Below are 22,961 nucleotides of genomic sequence, written 5' to 3' on the forward strand. Positions count from 1 at the left end.
TTTGTTGCTGAGTTATGTATTTTCTTATCATTCTCAGTCAGCGGCTACTCTAAATACAACCACCACAGCGAGATCTAGGAATTTCTTTTTCTTTCAAAGAATTATTGCCCAGGAAAGTCAGGGAACCACCACCTTACAAATTAAAAGTAGCAAAACTGTGTAAACTGGCATGATGTGGAGAAAAAATTCGGTGTATATAAAGGAAAACTGTAGAACAGTCCTATGTAGGAGAATGCGCCACGTTGAAAGACTCAAATTTTCTAAACTGTCTATACTCCCTTGTCAAAAAAGAAAGAAGAATCTCTTATACAGAATGGCTGCTTATTTATATTTTAAAACGTAAAGGTCATGTATTATCGTAGATTATGACATTATCTTAGGAAATTAACAAATATTGGTAACATATTGACATATACACTTAAAAATTATATCTAAGTAAACAAGGAAATAAACATATTACCTTTCAATTAATCTTACCTAAAATATTACCTCTTCCGGTTTGTAGAAGTAACTCCCAGGGTATGTAGGGATGGCATATTAGTCTACGTGTCACATACCTGCTTATAGCGAAGGGTTCGTCTTTCCAAAGTGTTTCGGACAAAGGGAGACTTCCGGGACAGCGTTGAACTGTCGCTGTCACTACGATAAAGCTACACCAAAAAGACTGAGGTTCAGAAACACTTCCTCAAGAATTCAACATTCATTCTCTGTGTACTCTGAACTGGATTATTTTGTTTCTCGCGCAAGTACTCAAACAGATACGCCGCTTAAAGCTTTTACCAAGACTTTGGGTTTCGCTTACAAGAAAACCCTAAAAAAGAGTTTCAGGCCAAACAAAGACAAACCAAATAAGCAGACCAATCCCCAGCCCCACCCCTGCTTCAGGTCCATCAACTGAACCAGCTGAGGTTTTCCAGGCTAATCGAGCAACACAATTTCAGTCCTGTCAATGCCAACTGCCTCTTGATATGGTGTGACGATCATGAAAACCCGCACTTTCCTCAGCGCTTTTTACTTTTTATCAATCATTCTCATTTGCTGTGTTTCTAGCTTTCGCAAGAGCTTGGAAGAGTGGCGTTCCAGATAAGAGCCTCGTTCCTGGCAGGAGGACAAGCGCACACCACTAACACCCACCCTGCCCATCAAGGGAAAAGGCCTGTCTTTAAAAAGAAAAATAAATAATGCCGACTTCATGGGAGCCAAGACATTACGTATTTCATTTGGTGGCAGGTTTTCATTTCAGGATCAACGTATATCTGTGTGAAAGCAAAGTCTTGGCCTTCACGGCCTTACTTGCCGTAGCAATGAACCCCAGATATCAGGAAATGTCACAGCTCTGCACTTACGTGCCTCCCAGTCACCACAAACATATATAAAAAGAGGCCTCTAGACGCATCGCCGGTCAGTGCGTGCCTTTGTGCAGGGCGCAAAGCACAGGGCAGGGGCTGGAGGCCTGTCTCTGGGGAGGTGAAGGGCTTCCTCCTTCACCACCCCATCCTCCTCAGCAAGCAGGCTGGAGGCTGCTCCGCAGGGGTTCGGCAGGAGTCTAGGATAAGGAAGGACGGCCCTCGATCAGGCACCTCCAGCCGCGTGATGAAGCATCAGGCCCCGCAGAGCTGCAGCCTGATGGGGCAGGAGTGCCCCGCCTGACCCTGGGCTGCCCGGGGCAGCACGACCGGGACACCTCACTGCGCGGGGAGAGGAGCTGCAGGCCTCACAAACGTGGCCACCCGGGGCCCAGCCCCTGTTGCTCCCGCCTGTGAGTAAAGGATTCCCTCCCCAAGGAAGGTGGGCTCCCTGCTCAGCTCCTGGGCAGTGACCTGTAAGTCCCTAGAACGTTCTAAGTGTCTCTGTTTACCTGGGGACCTTGGCCTGGCCACACAGTCTCTGCTGACAATGTGAGGGGGGCCCTGGGCCACCAGCTTGACCCTGGAGGGGCTGCAGACGAAGGTCGGCCATGCCGGCCACCAGCTGTGCCCCGTGACAACCCCCACAAAAGCCCTGGGCACCAAGCCTCGGGTGAGCGTCCCTGGTCGGCTGTGCTCCGGGCACGCTACCACTGCGCCGAGAGGTGAGAGCTGCCGCACAACTCCGCTGCGGGAGAAGGGCTGGAAGCTCCGCCCGGTCTCTCCGGAGGGCTGCCCGATGCCTCTTCCCCCTGCGCGTCGGCCTGCACCCCTTCCCTGCGGCGCACCATCACCGTGGATACGACGGCTTTTCTGAGTTCCGTGAGTCCTAGCCAGTTTCTGAGCCTGAGGGTGGGCCTGGCGACCCCTCAGTATCTCCCACGTGGGCCTGACGGTCTGCCTCTCTCATATGATCAAACTCTGGCTCCGCCCTAATGCAGCGGCTCCATGGTAGTCCCTTCAAGGGAAGATGCTTTCCCCAACGAGCCCCGTCAGAGGAGCGGGAGGGTCGAAGCTCTCCTCGAGCCAAATGGCGCCCCAGTGTGCTGCGCCGTGAGCACTAATCCTCAACAGCGCCTCGTCTCTGCTAGTCCGTGCTGTTACTGTCACACGGCCACGGCCGGCCGACCTCCAACCTGCTGTCCTGTCTCCACGGACCACAGCAGGTGGGGTCTCCCCCTCCACTTGTCTCAGAGTTCTCAACCCTGCGTGCAGGTGAGGGTCAGCCGGGAGCTCCAACCCTCTGCTGCCCAGCCCCGCCCGCGACCGATGAAGAATCCTTCCAGGTAGGTGGCAAAGGACTCCCGACCTACGCTGCAAACGTACTGGCTTCGTGCTCCGGGCGAGAAAGTCTGGGAACGGACAATGGTGCTGCTCCGCGTGAAGGGCGAGCCGCGGGCCCTGCGGCCGGGCCTCTCCTTCGGCAGACTCGCCACCTCTTCTGGGAAGAGATCTTCTGTGTTGGTTTCCTTATCAACCTAGAGAGTAATTTATTGTTTACCACGACTCTTTCTAGAACACAAGCATTAAATTAGTGTAGTCACCAAACAACCTTGCCATTTCCACTGGAGGTCTAACTGGCATTTCACATTTAATGAGTCTAAACGTGAATTTCTGTACTCTACCAAAAGTTTTTCATCTGTTCATGCAAAAAAAATCTCAGTGTCATCCTGGACTCCTGTCTTTCTCTCACACTCCATTATCTAGACCAAGAGAAACTGCATTGGCTCAATTTTCAGAATTACAAGTATTTTGCACACGCATGAACCTAGAGCATATTAGGCTTAGTGATATAAGTCACACAGAGAAAGACAAATGCTGTACGAATTCACTTATATGTGGAATCTAAAAAAACAAAATAACTGAACAAACATAACAAAACAAGCAGCAGAGTCATAAGTCCAGAGAACAAACAGGGGATTGTCAGAGGGGAGACAGGTGATGGGAGGGAAGAAATAGGTGAGGGAGATTAAGAGGTACAAACTTACAATCACAAAACAAATGAATCATAGGTATGCATATACAGGGTGGGGAACAGAGCCAATACCTGTGCACTGTCTTTGTGTCGTGACAGATGTTAACTCGACTTACTGTGGAGATCATTCTGACATGTATAGAAGTATGTTGTATAACAGGAACTAACAAAGTGTTGTAGGTCAGTTATATTTCAAAAACCAACAAGCTCACTGAAAACAGACAAGATCTGTGGTTACCAGAGGTAGGGACTGGGGGAGGCGGAATTCAATGAAGGCAGTCAAAAGGTACAAACTTCCAGTTATAAGATAAACAACTACTAAGCATGTTTGTACAGCATGATAAATATAATGAACACTGCTGTATGTTATATATGAAAGTTGTCAAGAGGGTAACTTCTAAGAGTTCTCATTACAGAAAAAATTTTTTTTCTATTTCTGTAATTTTGTATCTATGTGAGATGATGGATGGTCACTAAACTTACTCTGGTATCATTCTAACATGTATATGTAAGTCCAACCATTATGATATATACTTTAAACCTACACCGTGTTTATGTCAATTATATCTCAATAAAATGAAGAGAGAAAAAATTAGGCATTTTTTGACCCCTTGTCACCAACCCTTCATCCAAGTCACCATAATCTCCTACTCAGCACGTTAGTGCTATACACTTCTCATTGCCCTGCCTGATTCCATGCCTACCCTTCTCTTGAATCTATTTCTAGTGCAATAATGGAGATCCCAGTAAAACTGAAATACAATCACGTCACCCCTGTGCTCAAAACTACTCCTCAATTTCCTACCCCTTTCAGAAAAAAACAAGAGTCCTGAGTGGACCCTACATAATTTGGCCCCTTCACTAACTCTGCTCTCAGCTGTGACAACTGCTTCTGCTCATCGCCCCAGACCATGCTCCTTGCTATTCTCTCACCATATTAGGCCTTCCTCCTCAGTGCCTCAGTGCCACAGTGCCTCATGCTCTTCCCCAGCTCCTGCTCTTCCTTCCTTAAGGTCTCTACTCAAAATTCACCTTCTCAGAGATGCCTTAAAATGACCACCATTCCTAAAAATCTACACCCTTATGATATTATTTGTTCGTTAGCCTCTCTGTTAAAATGCTTTCTTAAACAGGGTGATTTTGCAAAAATGGTGAACTAGGAAGCTCTAAGTCCTTGTTTCTTCATGGAAACATCAAAAAACACTCAACTATACCTCAAAACAAAACAAAACAATACACTGCTGAAATAGACTGACAGGAGCTCTGCAAACAATCGCAGTCTTTAGTAAGCAAATGAATGAAGAAAAATGATAAAATATTCAAAATGAAAAAATATTCAGGTGGTAGGAAATTTTACAGCATTTTTTTTTAATAGCCCTTGACCATGGTCTTTTAGCTTAGAGGAGACAGCAGCCTAGTTCCCAATTCCCTCCCTTAAACTAGAAAAAGTAGGGTAGACCTTACTTGTAACATTTTAACATGTTAGGGAGCTAAAGGATTGGACTAGTTTTGCCTCACTTGAATCTCAGGTGCAGGAGAAGCAGCATGGCCCATCTTAGTCATAGAAAAGGAGCAGAAGCAGCAGGCGGTACTCCTGAAAGCTGCTGCTGGACTGACCTACTGGTATAAACATACAATAGACCACAAAAAGCCCTAGAATAAGCTGGGTACACACAATCTGGGAAACTGAGCATTCAAAAATTGAGCTATTTTTATAGGGGAATTGAGAAAGCAGAAAGCAGGGTCAGTCAACACACGCTGAAGGAAAGACTCAACACACACTGAAGGAAAAAACTGGGGAGGTCATAAGCTTTCGCTTCAAGGTGATGTCGAGGCTCACAGTCTGCAAAATCTGGGAAAAGTGCCTGTTTTTTCAAATGCACAATTTTCAACAACAACAACAAAAAAAAATCACAAGGCATAGAAAGAAACATGGAAAGATGGCCCATTCAAAGGAAGCAAATAAATCAACAGAAATCATCGCAAAGCAAGCACAGACAACAAATCTACAATGTCAAATAATTGTATTAGATATGTCCAAAGAGCAAAAGGAAAAAAAACATGGACAAAAAAATAAGGAAATCAGGAAACAATATAAGAATATAGTAATAATGATGATAATGAGTAAAAGATATAAATTACTTTTTTTTTTTCCGGTATGTGGGCCTCTCACTGTTGTGGCCTCTCCCGTTGCGGAGCACAGGCTCCGGACGCACAGGCCCAGTGGCCATGGATCATGGGCCCAGCCGCTCCGCGGCATGTGGGATCTTCCCAGACCGGGGCACGAACCCGTTTCCCCTGCATCGGCAGGCGGACTCTCAACCACTGCGCCACCAGGGAAGCCCATAAATTACTTTTTAAAAAAGCAAAGCTGGAGGTGAAAAAAATAAGTGAAGAAATTCACTGAAGAGGTAAAATGACATATTTAACTAGATGTAAAAACAAGAGGCAAACTGGAAGACAGGACAATTGAAAATAAGGAATCCAACAAACAAAGAAAAAAGATTGAAGGAAAGTGAACACAGCCCATAGGATCTATAGGACACTGTGTCAGTGGACCACTGTGGGATCCTTATAAGGAGAAAAGATAGAGTAGTAGAAAGATTTGTTTGAAGATATAGGAAGACTTTCCACATTTGACAAAATAGACATATAAATACAAAAAGCTTAACAACTACAAGTAGGATAAACTCAGGGTGACCCACAACAAGACACATTATTATCAAACTGAACAAAGATAATGATGTAAAACTGAAAGCAGCAAGAGAGAAATTCCTGGACACATTTAAGGAAACCACAGTAAGATGATAAGCAGAAGCGTGGAGGATATAGGCAATTAGAAAAGTTGTCTGGGGCCTCCCTGGTGGCGCAGTGGTTGAGAGTCCGCCTGCCGATGCAGGGGATACGGGTTCGTGCCCCGGTCTGGGAGGATCCCATATGCCGCGGAGCGGCTGGGCCCGTGAGCCATGGCCGCTGGGCCTGCGCGTCCGGAGCCTGTGCTCCACAACGGGAGAGGCCACAACAGTGAGAGGCCCGCATACCGCAAAAAAAAAAAAAAAAAAAAAAAAAAAAAGAAAAGTTGTCTGAGGACGTTTCTTTCCTAGGACTGTGCTTGCTTTGATTCCTGTTACCAGTATATACAGCTGCCTTTAAACATCTTAATATAACTAAAGTCTCACCCTGGTTCTTTTCTGGACCATATTTTCTGTTATATTCATCTGCCTATAACCTCTTATTCCTGGCTGACAGCAGGACTGCAGACCCCCTGCAGCTCTAACATACTGTGGCACCAGCCCTGATATATGTGGCCTCAAAGCTGATATCCAAACTATACCATTAGTGGTGTGAGTCTGGCAAGACAAGAACCAGCCCTTAGGGTAGTCCCCAGATAAGCCAGAACACTGTAAGCAGGTTCCACTCATTACCTTTGCCTGAGAGAAGAAACGAGAATTGGCATTTTCTTCCCAAACACGCTGTGCTACATTGGAAAGGGTCTGGGATAAAGGTGAGCAAAATGGCATGAAATTTCCTTCTGTTTTGAATGCAGCTTTTCTTGATTAGACATGTACTTGGTTCTTAACTCATTTCTAAAGTTCTTATAAACTACTTTGATCTGTATATTATATACTTGATGTTTCCATGGGGGAAGAGAGCCTAGAGTTTCCTCGTCTGCCATCTTGTTGATTTCTCACTCTGAGGATTATTATCAGTGGCTCTGGTACACGACTGAAGTGAAGTTGGTAGCAATTCAAATTAGGTTGTTAAAACTTTAGGATCTTATATGTAATCCCCATGATAACCATACACACACAAAAAAAACCTATTAGATATACATAAAGGGAAATGAGAAGGGGTACAAAACATGTCAAACAACCAAAAAATCAACTAAATGTAAAAGAAAGGGGAAATGATGGGCAAAAATACCTGTAAGATACAGAGAAAACAAGTAACAAAACAGCAACAGAAAGCATCCTTGTAAGAAATTACTTTAAATGTAAAGAGACTAAACTCCCCAAAGACATGCACTGACAGAATGGATAACACAAAAACCAACAACATATTGTTCAGGAGACCCATTTTTGATCTAAAGACACAGATAGCTTGAAAGTAAAAGAAAAAATATTCTGTGGAAATAGTAACCAGAAGAGAGAAGGGAGACTATACAAGCCAAAAACCATCACAAAATACAAAGATTGATATATATGTAAATTTAATATTGACATATTGATGCAAAGTCTATTGATAAAAATGTCAATTCCTCAGAAAAATTTAACAATTATAAATACATTTGAACCAAACATAAGAGCTCTATAATATGTGAAGTAAACATTGATATGAGGTTTGCTATGGATTTTCAATACATGGACTTTAATATGATGAGGGATTTTATTTCTACTTAAGTACTTGAGTGTTTTGGCCATGATGGTGGTCAAATCATTTTTTCTTCGTGTGTTACTTTGCCACAGCTGCACTTAAAAAGTACCACAGTGTCTGCTGTTACATTTTTGGGTAGATTGCCTATTTCCTCTTCATTTATTTGGTCTTGTAGGTTCTTACCCTGCTCCTTCATCTGTGACATATTTTTTTGCCATCTTTTTTTTTAATGAGTGGGATTGTGTTCCTGTCTTACTGGTTGTTTGGCCTGAGGCTTCCAACACTGGAGTTTGTAGGCTATTGGGTAGAGCTGTCTTGGTGCTGAGATGAGGAACTCCATGAGACCTCACTCTGATGAATATTCCCTGGGGTCTGAGGTTCTCTGTTGGCGGGAATGTAAATTGATACAACCACTATGGAGAACAATATGTAAGTTCCTTAAAAAACTAAAAATAGAACAACATACGACCCAACAATCCCACTACTGGGCATATACTGTGAGAAAACCGTAATTCAAAAAGCGTCATGTACCACAATGTTCACTGAAGCTCTGTTTACAATAGCCAGGACACGGAAACAACCTAAGTGTCCATTGACAGATGAAAGGATAAAGACAGGTATGGCACATATATACAGTGGAATATTACTCAGCCATAAAAAGAAATGAAACTGAGTTACTTGTAGTGAGGTGGATGGACCTAGAGTCTGTCATACAAAGTAAAGTAAGTCAGAAAGAGGAAAACAAATACCGTATGCTAACACATATATATGGAATCTAAAAAAAAAAAGGCTCTGAAGAACCTAGGGGCAGGACAGGAATAAAGACACAGACGTAGAGAATGGACTTGAGGACACGGGGAGGGGAAAGGGTAAGCTGGAACAAAGTGAGAGAGAGGCATGGACTTATATACACTACCAAATGTAAAACGGATAGCTAGTGGGAAGCAGCCGCATAGCACAGGGAGATCAGCTCGGTGCTTTGTGACCACCTAGAGGGGTGGGATAGGGAGGGTGGGAGGGAGACGCAAGAGGGAGGGGATATGGGTATATATGGATACATATAGCTGATTCACTTTGTTATACAGCAGAAGCTAACACAACAATGTAAAGCAATTATACTCCAATAAAGATCTATTTAAAAAATACCACAGACTAGGGAGATTAAACAACAGAAAAGTATTTTTTCACAATTATGGAAGCTCAAGTCCTAGGTCAGGAGGGTTGTCAGCAGGGTTGATTTCTAGTTTATTTAGGTCTGGTTTAATCATTATTTCCTTCCTTCTGCTAGTTCTCATTTATTTGCTCCTCTTTTCTAGTTTTTTAAGTTGTAAGGTTTTGGTTTGTTGATTTGAGATATTTCTTCCTTTTTAAGGTAAGAGCTTATAGCCATTAATTTCTCTCTTAGTACATAGGAGGAAAACTTGCCACAACGTGGCAATGATGTTCTAGATATGACACCAAAAGCACAGGCCACAGAAGTAAAAAGGGAACAATCAACAGACCTCAAAGACAGCCCACTGAATGGGAGAAAGTATACCCAAACCATGTATCCAGTAAAGAATTAATATCCAAAGTATCTGAAGAACTCCTACAAGTCAAAAACAAACAAATCTGATTTTAAAACTGGCAAAGAACTTAAAGAAGATATACAAATAGCCATTAAGCTACATGAAAATATGATCACACTATGAATCCACAATGAATACTACTTTACATCCATTAGGATAATTATTGTGAAAGAAACAGAAAACAACAAGTTTTGGCAAAGACTGGGAGAAAATGGAACTTCAAGTGCACTGCTCACAGGAATGCAAAATTGTGCAGCTACTGCAGAAGAAAATATGATGGATTCTTTAAAAATTTACTGTTGAATTACCATATGATGAACCATTTCTATCTCTACGTATATACCCAAAATAAATGAAAGCAGGGACTGAAACAGGTATTTGTATAACAATTTTCTAGCAACATTATTCATGATAGCCAAAAGATGGATGCCACTCAAGTGTATATCGACAGATGAATGTATAAACAAAATGTGCTACATATGTACAGAGGAATATTGTTCAGCCTTAAAAAGAAAGGAAATTCTGATGCTACCAGCATGGATGAACGCTGAAGACATATGCTAAGTGAAATAATTCAGACACAAAAGGATAAATATTGTATGACTGCATTTATATGAGGTAGCCAAACTAGGCAATCTCATAGAAACGGAAAGTGCAACAGTGTTTACTAAGACCTGGTTTGGGAAGAACTGGGAGTTACTATTCAATGGGTACAGAGTTTCAGTTTGAGATGATGGAAAAGTTCTGGGGCTTCCCTGGTGGCGCAGTGGTTGAGAGTCCGCCTGCCGATGCAGGGGACACGGGTTCGTGCCCCGGTCCGGGAAGATCCCACATGCCGCAGAGCGGCTAGGCCCGTGAGCCATGGCCGCTGAGCCTGCGCGTCCGGAGCCTGTGCTCCTCAACGGGAGAGGCCACAACAGTGAGAGGCCCGCATACCGAAAAAAAAAAAAAAAGAAAAGTTCTGGAAATGTAATGGCAATGATTGTACAACATTATGAACGCACTTATTTAATGCCACTAAGTTATACACCTGAAAGGGTTAAATAGGTAAATTTTATGTTATATATTTGCCACAATAAAAAACTTAATAAAGCTTTAAAAGCTCAAAAGAATCCGTATTATACTTTACTGATTTTTTTGGTCTATTGCATGCATGCTCTTGAAAGCAGGGCTGTTTCTTTTCTGTGCTGTTGCATGTGCAATCAGTGGTACATAACAGGTGTTCAATAAATACTTGAGGAAAGAATAAATATGGAGAGTAGGTACTGGTATCTATAAAAATTAAAGAAATCTATATATTGTCCCTGCTATCAATAAATGTATGATCCATTGAGCAGATCAGTTACACACATTAAATACCTAAAGAATTCCGAAGAAACATGAAAACAATATGCAACAGCGTAGTATTGACTGTGATATGTAAATACTCATGGAATTCAGGATGAATTACTATGGGAAAATCATCATGAAGAAAATCTGAGTAATGTGTGACATAAAAGGAAAAAGAGTGCAGTCTGAAATGGCATAGAGTGGGCAAAAAGCAAATGTATAAATTCAGGAGAAAAGTTTAAAGTGGCACCAAAAAGACTAGGGGGTTAGGGGAAGCCATAAAAAGGCTATTAGATCTATTTAGCTAATAGCAGGTCTGAAAGTTAGGATAAAATACCTAGGTTTGCACTGATGAGTCAGAAAAAAGATACAGCATCCTAAGCAAAGTGATGACCTAAGGAAAAGATGTTTAAGGGAATCAATCTGAGGCTGAAATGAAAAATAAACTAATGTGGGTGGAACATAAAGGCAACTTATGCATAATGATCCATTAAAGATATACTGAAGCCTATGGATCCTCTCCCCAAGAAAAAAATACATGTACTTTGGCATATGATTATCAGGTTGAGGACCTCAGACCGAGGCTAAAGAATTGGCTGTGAACACAGAATGGCATGATTAAATCTTGGAGTTTACAATAAAGTAATGTAAAAAAACCTTAAAATCAGACACTTTTACTAAGGATCCATTCACATAAATCAAATAGGACTAAAACTGACCGATATTTTGATTTTTAGATCTATAAACTGTTTTCTCTCTAGGGACATGGTATCCTAGGACTGCTTCAGGATTTTTAGCAAAGACTAAAATTCACAACTTCATGTTTTCTTTTAAAACCATAAAACTAGCATCAAAATAAATGACAGTGTTGGATTATGATACAAAGGAGAGGAAAACAAAGCTGTGATTCCAAACTTGTAACAAAAAATTTACTTTTAAAAATTAAGGGGGACGATCTCCCCCCAAGACACTTATTAACTACAAGGGAAAACTATTAATTTTATTGTGGAGAAACGTTGACAGACATCATTTTAACAACATGAATAAAGCTGACTTCTTTAGCAGTATAGCAAATTCACAACGTGTGTCTCCTGATAGTATACATATAACTCAATGTCACTTCTAGATATTTCTGCCAAAAACACAAACCTGAATCTAATGAGGAAGAATCAGACAAAGCCACATGGAGGGACATCCTACAAAATAATGGGCCTGAATTTGGCAAACATGTTAAGGTCATAAAAGACAAAAACGCTCCAGAATAATGAGGATAAAGGGACTTGAGAGATAAAAGCAAAGCATAAACCTTTACTGGAACCTTGATAAACATTTTTTTCTTTTTCTTTAAACCATATTTGTGTTTCAATTGGTTAAATTTAAATATGTCTATAGATTTGATAATAGTACTAATTAGTTAATTTTCTGGTTTTGATTACTCATATGGTAATGAGGCAGAATCATTGTTTTTAGGAAAATACACTGAAGAATTTTACTAGAAAAGGGTATGATATCTATAATGTATTCTCAAACAAATCAGAAAAGAAATTATATCATGTTAAGTAAATGGAACACTTGATTGTTAACTGGATCCCAAATAAACAACAAAAGAAACAAACCAAAATGCAACTAAATAGTAAACAAAGAGGACTTCAAAGGAAATACCTAACTTTTCAAAAATACTTATGAAGCTGTGGACTAAGGATGCCACCTGCCATATCAGTGAACAACAGCCATCAGCCACTACAGCTGCCCCCAATGCTGAGCCCTGAGAGAGAGCTCAAGATAAAAACAGGAAGCCCACCATCAAGACCTCAGCCACTACAGCCGCCCCCAGTGGTGCACCCAGAGGGGACTCAGGATGGGAAAGAACATGATTCTGACCCTAGATAGCTAAGGTGCACATCAAAGGAGTGCTTTCAGCGAGCCCAGACTCTTGTATCTTCCCATATGTACAAAAGTGCTAAATTCATTCATTTGAGATGTCCGGTTTTCTATAATTAACTTGCAGGAGTGGTGGAGGCAAGTCCTTGTACTGTGCAACCATCCCTATACAGAAACCCACTCATTTCAATGAAAGCTTGCTCTGCTGGGAACATGAATAAGTTCTGAGCATTGTGGTGGCTTTACACTACCAGAGGGAAAACCCAAGACATGTAAAAGGAGCTAAAACGACTTTCGGGCAAAATCCCGGAGGAGTTAGACTCACAAGCAGCACACTGGCCCACCCCACAATTTCACTAGAAAATTTTATCCCCAATAAATTCAACTTTAAAATGGGAAACAGACACCCTCAAACAGAGAAACATGGAGTGTCAGAAAGCCAGCCTCCACACTAACACCCTAGCCAGATTCATGTACAATATGTTTGGAGCTCACACTTGCAAGGACCAACAGAATTAGGGAAATTACACTAAAAGATCTCAACCTTAAATGGCCAAATTGGGTCTGTTTTGACCTTTGAAAACTGGGGGGGGCGTGCATATGCAGGTAGAAAAAGATCAAACAGAAATGGAATGCTTGTTTCAATTGCTATTTAGAAGCTTCTAAAAGGGGAAATGATAAAGTAACGTCTTCGCAAAAAATCAACAAAAGGTTGCTCAAAATGATACTAGAATTTTTAAAAGCCACTAGCGTTGACCTTGTCTCTCACTCTGTTCCTTCTTTATATCCTCCTTTATCCGAACTGCCTAACCCAGACGCACTCTCTCTCTCTTCCACCAGCCCATTCTCCTGCTGCTTCCCCTTCCCCAGGAAAGGAAGACATAAGATCAGAAGTATTCATAGCTCCCTTGAAGGAGAAACCTATTACAGGAAGAGGTGAACTGTACTCTGCGCTTACGTACACATCCTGGACCCGAGCAGAACTTAGTTTTAGCTAAGGACTTTCTCGAATCTAGTCAAGATCCATTGGGATTTGCTAAGGAATTTGAGCTAATCGTCCAAACCTATGAGCCCACGTTTTCAGATTTATATCAATTAATACAGCTATTAGTTTCTAAAAGTCAAACAAAGGAATAAGTAGAGAAAGCAGGATGGAGAGACCCCTTAACAAATTTTGATTTATACAGCCCACAGGCTCAAGGTGAATGCAAGGAGTTAGCTCATAAATTACTCAGAATTATCACAGAGCTTTTTCCAAAAACTGCTGACTGGTCAAAGATTCAGCAATGTAAACAAACACGAGATGAATCAATCCTGGATTACTATGAGAGGTTCAAGGAAACTTTTAAACAATATTCCAGCATGACACCTGAATCATTCTTTAACCACCAAGATGATTCTTTGCTTAACTCCATCTTTTTAGAAGGTCTGGATGAGGAATCGGCTACTCTAAACGACATGATTTAGGCATGTTAATCATTTAGACATGATTTGTCTGTATCACATACAAATGCCCTTGTCATGTTGGCTGACCAACTTTTCAAAAGTATTAAAAAGAAAAAGGTGCCTCTATAAAAATTATGAACATTCAGTTGCAACAATTAAATAATCAATGTCAGTCTGAAGTTAACCCAACCCTATTCAATCCGCGACTGGTAAATTCTGAAATTTGCTTTTACTGAAAACAACCGGGTCATTACTGGGGAAACTGCAAGAAAAGAAAAGAGGGACCTAGAAGGGAAACCAGATATAGACTGTAATTTCAAGTTAAACAAGAGGAAGCCTGATCTGAGGGAACACGGGGAGTCTTTCCCCTTCTCCTCTCGAACACCCTGGAAGAAATAGAAATTATTATATGAGGAGAAAATAATTAAAGCAGTAATAGATACAGGGGCTACCTTTTACATTTTGAACCCTATCAAAATTAAAGGCTCTCTCTCTCTAATACCTCGGTACAGACGGTAGGCGTTTCTAATGCAAATATTAAGACCCTTAAATCATTACCTTTAGAATTATAATTAGGAGAACTTAAACGAAGGCACTCCTTTTTCCTAGTAGAAAATACCCCTATGCACCTGATCGGTATAGATTTATTAGAAACTTATGATGCTCGTATTTCTTTTACTGTTAAGGGAGAAATGGTTTTAGCCCTAAAAGATTGCTCAGATTTCTTCATCATATAAAGTTTGTGACTGAGAGTGATGCTGAACAAGAAAAACTGCCAGGCTTAGTACCTGAAGAATTGGGGTCACTTGATCCTATTGACATAGGGAAAATATATTCTGCAGCAGCCATTAAAATTACCACAGACCAAAATAAACCCCTGTCCAATATTAGTCAATACCTATCAAGGCGGGAAGCCACAGAAGAAACAGAACTTTTGATATCAGCTTGATTAAGAAAGGGCTTATTGTGCCTTACACTAGTCATTGTGACACTCCCATTCTGCCAGTTAAAAATCTAATGGCAAGAGTTGGAGTTTTGTACAAGATCTGAGATCTATCAGTGCTACTATCTTCCTTGCTATTCTGCAGTGCCAAATACCCATACCTTACTGTCCTATATCCCTAAAAGAGTGACTTCTTTACTGTGAAAGATTTCTGCAGTGCATTCTTTAGTATCCCTGTACATCCTGACGCCCAGTATCTTTTTGCCTTTGCTTGGAATGAACTATAATATACATGGACTATGATGCCACAGGGCTACACTGAAAGCCCCACTTACTTTCCCCAGATATTAAAAGTGTACTTACAGGGAAGACCTTCAAGACGGCGGAGGAGTAAGACGTGGAGATCAACTTCCTCCCCAGAGATACATCAAAAATACATCTACCTGTGGAACAGCTCCTACAGAACACCTACTGAACGCTGGCAGAAGACCTCAGACTTCCCAAACGGCAAGAAACACCCCACATACCTGGGTAGGGAAAAAGAAAAAAGAAAAAACAGCGACAAAAGGATAGGGGTGGGACCTGAAACTCGGTGAGAGAGCTGTGAAGGAGGAAAAGATTCCATCCACACCCTAGGAAGCCCCTTCACTGGCGGAGATGCAGGTGGGCAGTGGGGTGAAGCTTCGGAGCCATGAAGGAGAGTGCAGTAATAGGGGTGCAGAGGGCAAAGCAGAGAGATTCCCGCACAGAGGATCGGTGCCGAGCAGCACTCACCAGCCCGAGAGGCTTGTCTGCTCACCCACGGGGGCCAGTGAGGGCTGGGAGCTGAGGCTCTGGCTTCGGAGGGCAGGTCCCAGGGAGAGGGCAGGGGTTGGCTGCGTGAACACAGCCTGCAGGGGGCTAGTGTGCCACAGCTAGCCGGGAGGGAATCTGGGAAAAAGTCTGGACCTGCATAAGAGGCAAGTGACCATTGTTTTGGGGTGTGCGAGGAGAGGGGATTCAGAGCACCGGCTAAACGAGCTCCAGAGACGGGCACGAGGCTCGGCTAATAGCGCAGACCCCAGGGACGGGCATGAGACGCTAAGGCTGCTGCGGCCGCCACCAAGAAGCCTGTGTACGAGCACAGGTCACTATCCACACCCCCCCTTCCGGGAGCCTGTGCAGCCCGCCACTGGCAGGGTCCCGTGATCCAGGGACAACTTCCCCGGGAGAATGCATGGCGCGCCTCAGGCTGCTGCAACGTCACGCCGGCCTCTGCCGCCGTAGGATCGGCCCGCATCCGTACCCCTCCCTCCCCGCACTGGCCTGAGGGAGCCAGAGCCCCCGAATCAGCTGCTCCTTTAACCCCGTCCTGTCTGAGCAAAGAACAGACACCAGAGGGCGACCTACGTGCAGATGCAGGGCCAAAGCCGAACCCCAGGAGCTGTGCAAACAAAGAAGAGAAAGGGAAATCTCTCCCGCAGCCTCAGGAGCAGAGGATTAAATCTCCAGTCAACTTGATGTACCTGCATCTGTGGAATAACTGAATAGACAATGAATCATCCCAAATTGAGGCGGTGGACTTGGAGAGCAACTGTAGACTTGGGGTGTGCTTTCTGCACCTAATTTCTTTCTGGTTTTATGTTCATCTTAGTTTAGTACTTAGAGTTTATTATAATTGGTAGATTTATTTATTTGGTTGCTCTCTTCCTTTTTTTATATATAGATATATATTTTTTTCCTTTTTCTCTTTTTGTGAGTGTGTACGTGTATGCTTCTTGGTGTGATTTTCTCTGTATAGCTTTACTTTTATCATTTGTCCTAGGGTTCTGTCTGTCTTTTAGTATCAGTTTTAGCACTTGCTATCATTGGTGGATGTGTTTTTTTGGTTTGGTTATGCTTTTCTTTCTTTCTTTTTTTATTTTTCTCTTTTTAATTACTTTATAATTTTTTCAATTTTTAATATTTTTTTAATTTTAATAACTTTCCCTCCCTCCCTCCCTCCCTCTCTCTCTCTTTTCTTTCTTTCTTTTTTTTCTCCTGAGCTGTGTGGCTGACAGGGCCTTGGTGCTCTGGCCACGTGTAAGGCCTGTGCCTCTGAGGTGGGAGAGCTGAGTTTAGTACACTGGTCCACCAGAGACCTCCCGGCTCCATGTAATATCAAACGGTGAAAGCTCTCCCAGAGATCTCCATCTCAATGCTAAGACCCAGCTCCACTCAGTGGCCAACAAGCTACAGTGCTGGACACCCCATGCCAAACAACTAGCAAGACAGGAACACAACCCCACCCATTAGCAGAGAGGCTGCCTACAATCATACTAAGTTCACACACAACCCAAAACACACCAGCAGACGTGGACCTGCCCACCAGAAAGACAAGATCCAGCCTCATCCACCAGAACACAGGTACCAGTCCCCTATACCAGGAAGCCTACACAGCCCACTGAACCAACCGTACCCAGTGTGGGCAGATACAAAAGACAACAGGAACTATGAACCTGCAGCCTGAGAAAAGGAGACCCCAAACACAGTGAGTTAAGCAAAATGAAGACAGAGACAGAGAAACACACAGCAGATGAAGGAGCAAAGTAAAAAACCCACCAGACCAAACAAATGAAAAGGAAAGAGGCAGTCTACCTGAATAAGAATTCAGAGATGGACTTAATTGATATTTATAGGACATTCCATCCAAAAACAACAAAATACACTTTCTTCTCTAGTGCTCATGGAACATTCTCCTGGATAGATCATATCTTGGGTCACAAATCAAGCCTTGGTAAATTTAAGAAAACTGAAATCATATTAAGAATATTTTCTGACCACAATGCTACAAGACTAGATATCAATTACAGGAAAAAATATGTAGAAAATAGAAACACATGGAGGCTAAACAATACACTACTTAATAGACAGAGATCACTGAAGAAATCAAAGAGGAAATTAAAAAATACCTAGAAACAAATAACAATGAAAACACGATGATCCAAAACCTATGGGATGCAGCAAAAGCAGTTCTAAGAGGGAAGTTTATAACAATTCAATCCTACGTCAAGAAATAAGAAACACCCCAAATAAACAACCTAAGCTTACACCTAAAGCAATTAGAGAGAGAAGAACAAAAAAACCCCAAAGTTAGCAGGAGGGAGGAAATCATAAAGATCAGATCAGAAATAAATGAAAAAGAAATGAATGAGAAACAATAGCAAAGATCAAAAAAACTAAAAGCTGGTTCTTTGAGAAGATGCACAAAATTGATAAACCATTAGCCAGACTCATCAAGAATAAAAGGCAGAAGACTCCAATCAATAGAATTAGAAATGAAAAAGGAGAAGTAACAACTGACACTGCAGAAATTCAAAGGATCATGAGAAATCACTATAAGCAACTATATGCCAATAAAATGGACAAACAGGAAGAAATGGACAAATTCTTAGAAAAGCACAACCTTCTGAGACTGAACCAGGAAGAAACAGAAAATATAAACAGACCACTCACAAGCACTGAAATTGAAAGTGTGATTAAAAATCTTCCAACAGGGCTTCCCTGGTGGCGCAGTGGTTGAGAGTCCGCCTGCCGATGCAGGGGACACGGGTTCGTGCCCCGGTCCGGGAGGATCCCACGTGCCGCGGAGCGGCTGGGCCCGTGAGCCATGGCTGCTGAGCCTGCGCGTCCGGAGCCTGTGCTCCGCAACGGGAGAGACCACAACAATGAGAGGCCCACATACCGGAAAAAAAAAAAAAAAAAAATCTTCCAACAAACAAAAGCACAGAACAGATGGCTTCAGGTGGCTTCACAGGACCAGATGGCTTAACAGGCGAGTTCTACCATTTAGAGAAGAACTAACACCTATCCTTCTCAAACTCTTCCAAAATACAGCAGAGGGACAAACACTCCCAAACTCATTCTACCAGGTTACCATCATCCTGATACCAAAACCAGACAAAGATGTCACAAAGAAAGAAAACTACAGGCCAATATCACTGATGAACATATGAAAAAATCCTCCACAAAATACTAGCAAAGGGCGCGCCGGCCCAAACGAGCCGGCCGGCCGGCCTGGCTCCCCTCCCCGGCCCCGACGGGCGGGCGGGCTGCCCTGAGGAGGCGGGGAGGGGAGGGCTGGGCCGGCCGGCGGGCAGACGACGATGCCGAACTTCTGCGCGGCCCCCAACTGCACGCGGAAGAGCACGCAGTCGGACCTGGCCTTTTTCAGGTTCCCGCGGGATCCAGCCAGATGCCAGAAGTGGGTGGAGAATTGTAGGAGAGCAGACTTAGAAGATAAAACACCTGATCAACTAAATAAACATTATCGATTGTGTGCCAAACACTTTGAGACTTCTATGATCTGTAGAACTAGCCCTTATAGGACAGTTCTTCGAGATAATGCAATACCAACAATATTTGATCTTACCAGCCATTTGAATAATCCACACAGTAGACACAGAAAACGAATAAAAGAATTGAGTGAAGATGAAATCAGGACACTGAAACAGAAAAAAATTGATGAAACTTCTGAACAGGACCCAAAACATAAGGAAATAAACAACAGCAATGCTCAGAACCCCAGTGCAGAAGAAGGGGGTGAAGAGCAGGATGAAGACATTTTACCTTTAACCCTTGAAGAGAAGGAAAACAAAGAATACTTAAAATCTTTATTTGAAATTTTGATTCTTATGGGAAAACAGAACATACCTCTGGATGGACATGAAGCTGATGAAATCCCAGAAGGTCTCTTTACTCCTGATAACTTTCAAGCACTGCTGGAGTGCCGGATCAATTCTGGTGAAGAGGTTCTGAGAAAGCGCTTTGAGACAACAGCAGTTAACACATTGTTCTGTTCAAAAACACAGCAGAAACAGATGCTAGAGATCTGTGAGAGCTGCATTCGGGAAGAAACCCTCAGGGAAGTGAGAGACTCTCACTTCTTTTCCATCGTCACTGACGATGTGGTGGACATAGCAGGGGAAGAGCACCTGCCTGTGTTGGTGAGGTTTGTTGACGAAGCTCACAACCTGAGAGAGGAATTTGTGGGCTTCCTGCCTTATGAAGCTGATGCAGAAATTTTGGCTGTGAAATTTCACACTACGATAACTGAGAAGTGGGGATTAAACATGGAGTACTGTCGTGGCCAGGCTTACATTGTGTCCAGTGGATTTTCTTCCAAAATGAAAGTTGTTGCTTCTAGACTTTTAGAGAAATATCCCCAAGCTATCTACACACTCTGCTCTTCCTGTGCCTTAAATATGTGGTTGGCAAAATCAGTGCCTGTTATGGGGGTATCTGTCACGTTAGGAACAATTGAGGAAGTTTGTTCTTTTTTCCATCGATCACCACAACTGCTTTTAGAACTTGACAATGTAATTTCTGTCCTATTTCAGAACAATGAAGAAAGGGGCAAAGAACTGAAGGAAATTTGCCATTCTCAGTGGACAGGCAGGCATGATGCTTTTGAAATCTTAGTGGACCTCCTACAAGCACTTGTTTTATGTTTAGATGGTATAAATAGTGACACAAATGTTAGATGGAATAACTGTATAGCTGGCCGAGCATTTGTACTCTGTAGTGCAGTAACAGATTTTGATTTCATCGTTACCATTGTTGTTCTTAAAAATGTTCTATCTTTTACAAGAGCCTTTGGGAAAAATCTTCAGGGGCAAACTTCTGATGTCTTCTTTGCAGCCAGTAGCTTGACTGCAGTGCTGCATTCACTAAATGAAGTGATGGAAAATATCGAAGTTTATCATGAATTTTGGTTTGAGGAAGCCACAAATTTGGCAGCCAAACTTGATATTCAGATGAAACTCCCAGGGAAATTTCGCAGAGCTCAGCACAGTAACCTGGAATCTCAGCTAACCTCTGAGAGTTACTATAAAGAAACTCTAAGTGTTCCAACAGTGGAACACATTATTCAGGAACTGAAAGATATATTCTCAGAACAACACCTCAAAGCTCTTAAATGCTTATCTCTGGTACCCTCTGTCATGGGACAGCTTAAATTCAATACATCAGAGGAGCATCATGCTGACATGTACAGAAGTGATTTACCTAATCCTGACACACTCTCTGCTGAGCTGCATTGTTGGAGAATCAAGTGGAAACACAGAGGGAAAGATATAGAACTTCCATCCACTATTTATGAAGCCCTTCATCTGCCAGACATCAAGTTTTTTCCTAATGTTTATGCATTGCTGAAGGTCCTGTGTATTCTTCCTGTGATGAAGGTTGAGAATGAACGCTATGAAAATGGACGAAAGCGTCTCAAAGCATACCTGAGGAACACTTTGACAGACCAAAGGTCAAGTAACTTGGCTTTGCTTAACATAAATTTTGATATAAAACACGATTTGGATTTAATGGTGGATACATATATCAAACTCTATACAAGTAAGTCAGAGCTTCCTACAGATAATTCAGAAACCATTGAAAATACCTAAGAGACTTTTAAAATAGGCTTTCTCTTATATTTGATATTTGAAAAAATCTGTAGGAAATTTGAAAATATCTTACAGAAAAGTTGTAAGGTGTACGTAGGCCACTTAATCACTGAATATCTTGACCTGTAGGCCTCCCATTGAGTACATTAGTCATTGATAATCTGCCTGTTTAAATGGCCCGTTTGAAGTCCCATGCTTTGGAGACCTAACTGTTCTTCCAGAAGATAGCATTGAAAGTACCATGTTACACTCTGTGTGATCTCTGCTAATGGCACTTTGAAATTGTATTAAGTCATTTTAGATATAACATTTGTCACTGTGGATCCAATTGTCAGGTACTTAGTTATCAGTTCTTGGAAGAAATAAATTTTGAGGAGGTATGGGAGGAAGGAATACATTATATAAAACATTACAATGAAGCTCATGACTGACCTTTGAATAGTAGGAATTTAAGTATGCTGTTAAAAATCTGTAAGGGACCGTTAAAATGATCAGACTGTAAGAGAAACGTGTGAGCTCACCAAACAAGGATTTCAGTGTAGATTTTGCCTTTATCAAATGAAGTTGAAGGAACAAGTTAAAGTTTGAATGGAAGAGCCTGCCATTGTTGTTCCACATCTGATTGTTGCTGTTTACATTCCTTTATTGAGCCTACATCTTCATAAGCTTTTTGACAGGTATATGTTGAACACTTCTGTTTCATGGTCAAGACAGGATCAGAGACCATGGATACTGACAACTGATTTGTCTGTTTTCTTCTGTCTTTTTCCATGACTCTATCTACTGCCTCATCTTGATTTACAAGCAAAACCTAGAAAACCTACAAAAATAAGTGTTTTGTGGTTTATCTAGGAATAATATAGAAAATATTGCTCTTATTTTTGGTGAAGAAAATCAATTTTGTATAGTTTATTTCAACCTAAATAAAATGTGAATTTTGTTTAAAGTTCAGGTACATTGTTTTTGATGCGGACAAAACAGATTCTTGTGGTAAATCTTTTCAAAAATATTTATCACCTTCACAATTGAAGATAAGGTCTTTTTTTTTTTCTTTTGGTGTATGGTTTACTACTTGGGGGAATAAAAAAGCCATTTTAATTGTGAAATTATTAAATGTAAGATTTATCTAACTTTTTAAGTATTATATGCTGTATGACCCCTGATATAAATTGTTAGTGTTTGCGTAATTGTTGCTGGCTAAAATGTAAATGAATGAATATTGCAAGAAAAAAAAAAAAAAATACTAGCAAAGATCATCCAACAGCCCATTAAAGGGAGCATACACCATGATCAACTGGGGTTTATCCCAACATACGCAAATCAATCAATGTGATAAGCCATATTAACAAATTGAAGGAGAAAAGCCATATGATCATCTCAACAGATACAGAAAAAGCTTTTCACAAAATTAAACACCGATTTATGATAAAAACACTCCAGAAGTAGGCATAGAGGAACTTACCTCAACATAATAAAGACCATATATGACAAACCCACAGCCAACATCGTTCTCAATGGTGAAAAAATGAAACCATTTCTTGTAAGATCAGGAACAAGACAAGGTTGTCCACTCTCACGATTATTATTCATCATACTTTGGAAGTTTTAGCCACAGCAATCAGAGAA

At 41.7% G+C, this 22,961-nt stretch overlaps 1 protein-coding gene across 1 annotated transcript; it reads left to right on the top strand.

Annotated features, from left to right (window-relative positions):
- Positions 1–12,353: 12,353 nt before the first annotated feature.
- On the top strand, positions 12,354–21,335 carry THAP12 (THAP domain containing 12; the record flags this gene model as incomplete). Its single annotated transcript, XM_081223141.1, has 3 exons — positions 12,354–12,488; positions 18,920–19,144; positions 19,587–21,335. 3 exons carry the CDS (start codon positions 12,354–12,356, stop codon positions 21,333–21,335), a joined length of 2,109 nt encoding a protein of 702 aa, XP_081079267.1.
- Positions 21,336–22,961: the final 1,626 nt, after the last annotated feature.

Source organism: Mesoplodon bidens, assembly GCF_964165515.1.
Source record: "Mesoplodon bidens genome assembly, chromosome: X".
NCBI lineage: Eukaryota > Metazoa > Chordata > Mammalia > Artiodactyla > Ziphiidae > Mesoplodon > Mesoplodon bidens.